General features: G+C 44.8%; 1 protein-coding gene across 1 annotated transcript; it reads left to right on the top strand.

Moving 5' to 3' along the window:
- Window positions 1-31: 31 nt before the first annotated feature.
- Window positions 32-3,711, top strand: LOC104460858 (myosin heavy chain, skeletal muscle, adult-like; the record flags this gene model as incomplete). Its single annotated transcript, XM_010083517.1, has 9 exons — window positions 32-157; window positions 1,099-1,341; window positions 1,582-1,758; window positions 1,844-1,989; window positions 2,078-2,168; window positions 2,257-2,646; window positions 2,893-3,019; window positions 3,124-3,242; window positions 3,515-3,711. Coding segments are annotated over exons 1-9 (1,616 nt in total), but the record flags the coding sequence as incomplete, so codon positions are not given.
- Between the last annotated feature and the right edge of the window lie 423 nt (window positions 3,712-4,134).

The following is a 4,134-nucleotide window of genomic DNA, read 5'->3' as shown; positions in this document are numbered from 1 at the left end:
GAGTGCAGAATCTGAGAAGGAGATGGCCACCATGAAGGAAGAGTTTGAGAAAACTAAGGAAGAGCTTGCAAAGTCTGAGGCAAAGAGGAAGGAGCTGGAGGAGAAAATGGTGAAACTGGTGCAGGAGAAAAATGATCTGCAGCTCCAAGTGCAGGCTGTGAGTAACATTGTTTTTTATTTTTTTACAGGGGAAATGAGTAAATAAGATCTAACTCTTCTTTCATACTACAGAAATCTCAAATTGTACACTAAACTGTTTTACAGAATATTTTAATCTGAATACCATGTAACTAAAGGTAAAATTCAGGCCACATTCTTTTCCCATTCAGTCTCACTACTACAATGAGGATTTTAAGCTAAAGAATGACTTTTCAGTCTTAATGCCTCCATGTACATGTCTCCATGAGAGTTCATGATGTAAAGCCTCATTACAGTCACTGTAGTGTATTTAGTGGAGTGGGGACAGTGATTCAATTGGCCAACAACTCTGCCTTGATTCAGTTGTTGAAATGAAGAGCCTAGTGCCCTTTCTTACGGCATATCTCACCTGGGCTCCTGTAGCTACTTACCCAGAAGACAAAGACACCCATTACATGCTGCAAAACAAAGGCCAGCCTTCTGTATTTGTCTCCAATGTCATTTTACCTCTCGGAAACTTAGGCAACATTTAGGCAATACCCTTGAACTGAAGTGTCCATTTCAGGGACGGTGTTGGCTGGGTATAAATCTACTAATGGGAGTTTCAGATATTTTCTCAGTAGTGGAATTTTTTACATTTCTCAATACTTCCACATAAATTTGAATATGGTGCATTATAAAATGCAGTTACTTTCTAAAGGAGAAAAGGAAAACATCAGTTAAATCCAAGCAACACACTGACATACGTGAACTAAACAAGGTGAAACATAATGGAGCTCAACACAGTGTGTGATGATGAAAAATGTCAGAAAAATTAAAACTGATTTAAAATGTATTCTAAACTTGTAATTTGTAATGTAATTGTGCAATAACCTTTTCCCAGGAAGTATCCCCAAAGTTCTTACTGACGCACATCTGTTCCTTTAGCATTAAATAACATTTTATGTATTTTCCCACAAGGAAGCTGATGCTTTGGCTGATGCTGAGGAAAGATGCGACCAGCTCATCAAAACCAAAATCCAGCTGGAAGCCAAAGTAAAGGAGGTGACTGAAAGGGCTGAGGATGAGGAAGAAATTAATGCTGAGCTGACAGCCAAGAAGAGAAAACTGGAGGATGAATGTTCAGAGCTGAAGAAAGATATTGACGACCTTGAGTTAACATTGGCCAAGGTTGAGAAGGAAAAACATGCCACTGAAAACAAGGTACACACAGGGGAGTCACATAAAAGAGCTAAGACGTCATTGACTCTCAGAGTAGAAACCTACTACAAAAAACGTGTTGGCTTTGGAAAATTTTGAGCTGGGCCTTGTCTGAGCATTCAAAGGGTAAATGAAACATGTGTCAAAACACTGCAAAGTGAAAATGTCACTGCACCAGCATGTGTGTTCTAAAAATTTTGCCACTTTCTCATCTTTGTAGGTGAAAAACCTGACAGAGTGCAGGTGAAAAACCTCACAGAGGAGATGGCAGCCTTGGACGAGACCATTGCCAAGCTGACAAAAGAGAAGAAAGCCCTCCAAGAGGCCCACCAGCAGACCCTGGATGACCTGCAGGTAGAAGAGGACAAAGTCAATACGCTGACCAAAGCTAAAACCAAGCTGGAGCAGCAAGTGGATGATGTAAGCACACAGGCAGACAGCAAGAACAGGACAGGTACGGAGTTAAACATGGGTGGCAGACCACCAGTGGTCTTGTTCTCTTTAGCTGGAAGGGTCCCTGGAGCAAGAGAAGAAACTGCGCATGGACCTTGAAAGATCTAAGAGGAAACTCGAAGGAGACTTGAAGCTGGCCAACGACAGCATAATGGATTTGGAGAATGATAAGCAGCAGCTGGATGAGAAGCTGAAGAAGTAAGTGTGGCTGTGGAGCACTGGAGTGCTGGGCTGGTGCACTTTGTCTTTTTTCTTTGAGCTCTAAGATGGTTTGCTTTGCCCAAAGGAAAGACTTTGAAATCAGCCAGATCCAGAGCAAAATCGAGGATGAGCAAGCCCTGGGCATGCAATTACAGAAGAAGATCAAGGAGCTGCAGGCAAGTCTCTGCTCCTTCCCCTCTCTCACCCAGACACAGGCCAGGTGGGAGGAGGGCATGGGTGTGATGGGTTGCTGATGTTCCCCAGGCCCGTATAGAGGAACTGGAGGAGGAAATTGAGGCCGAGCGAACCTCTCGGGCAAAAGCCGAGAAGCATCGGGCTGACCTCTCCAGGGAGCTAGAGGAGATCAGCGAGCACTTGGAGGAAGCAGGAGGGGCTACAGCAGCTCAGATTGAGATGAACAAGAAGCGTGAGGCAGAATTTCAGAAGATGCGTCGTGACCTCGAAGAGGCCACGCTGCAGCATGAAGCCACGGCTGCCGCCCTGCGGAAGAAACACGCGGACAGCACAGCGGAGCTTGGGGAGCAGATCGACAACCTGCAACGAGTGAAGCAGAAGCTGGAGAAGGAGAAGAGTGAGCTGAAGATGGAGATTGACGACCTGGCCAGTAACATGGAGTCTGTCTCCAAAGCCAAGGTACTGAGAAATACATTGAAAACAACTTGAAAATAAATAATAATGTTGATACATATCTTTTTAACATATGGTCAAGTTACAGTATAACTCTCTGTCTCTCTATGGAACTGTATTTTTAACCTTCTAAAGCCAATGAGCAGTATATATCTTGCACACGTGTTTACTTTTTTCTGGTGAGAATCGTGCTATTCAGAATAAGGAGGCATCCAGACACTAATATTCATTCGTTCTCTGTAATCTCCGCAGGCAAATCTGGAGAAGATGTGTCGCACTCTGGAAGACCAGCTGAGTGAGATTAAGACAAAGGAAGAAGAGCATCAGCGCATGATCAATGACCTCAGTGCTCAAAGATCTCGTCTGCAGACAGAATCAGGTGAGAGAACTTCCTCTGTACTGTGGAATGGGAGATCATCCTAAAACAGCTTGTTTGGGTAATCAGTGACAATGAAAATACTTCCTTTCTGTGTGCTTTCTTAGGTGAATATTCACGCCAGGTGGAGGAGAAGGATGCTCTGATTTCTCAGCTGTCAAGAGGCAAGCAGGCATTCACCCAACAGATTGAGGAACTCAAGAGGCACTTAGAGGAAGAGATAAAGGTAATGACTCTTCCTACAGCTGGCCATTGAAAACACTCTTAACTTCACACCGCCTAGTAGAGACAGGGTCTGATTAGCCCCAGTCATACTGGGAGAAGTTTTTAATTTCTGTAGGGAGTGTGATTAGTTCATTTTGTCCTCCAGACTTACCTCGGTCCTCATTGGAAACACTTGCACCCTCATAGCAGTCATGTTCACAGTGTTAAATTAATTAATTGGAAGAGGTTTCCCAGGATATTACCTTTCTTGTCCCAATCTTGCTCTCTTCCCAGGCCAAGAATGCCCTGGCCCACGCCTTGCAGTCTGCTCGCCACGACTGTGACCTGCTCCGGGAACAGTATGAGGAGGAGCAGGAAGCCAAGGGGGAGCTGCAGCGTGCCCTGTCCAAGGCCAACAGCGAAGTGGCCCAGTGGAGAACCAAATACGAGACAGATGCTATTCAGCGCACGGAGGAGCTGGAGGAGGCCAAGTACGTGGGGAATGTGGGGAAAACAAAAAAAAGGGTATACTAACAAGGGAAATTTGGAGACACAACTGCAATATTATCACAAAAAGTTAAAGCTGTGCTTTGGAGCAGAGTAAGGGCTGAGGTAAAGTATATGCTCCAAAGGGTGTGGTTTAGGAAATGTAGAGGAAAATATTCCCCTGACTCAGAGAATGGTACAGAAAACCTATGGACAGTAGACATTAGAAGGCACACTGGTTGTTCAAGCCTGGGAATCAGAACTGGGCAAACAATGACTGGCTGGGAGAAGATTTGCACTGCCTGTGCATGGGATACCTACTCAGTGAAGTGGTAAAACATCCTGTTGTGAAGAACCCATCAGCTACATACCACGGCTCCCCTTTGCTCTCAAACCATGAGCTATGCTTATCTCCTCCCAGGAAGAAG

This window comes from Pterocles gutturalis, unplaced genomic scaffold, assembly GCF_000699245.1.
Source record: "Pterocles gutturalis isolate BGI_N339 unplaced genomic scaffold, ASM69924v1 scaffold49320, whole genome shotgun sequence".
Lineage (NCBI taxonomy): Eukaryota > Metazoa > Chordata > Aves > Pterocliformes > Pteroclidae > Pterocles > Pterocles gutturalis.
This window is presented reverse-complemented; position numbering and strand designations above follow the sequence as displayed.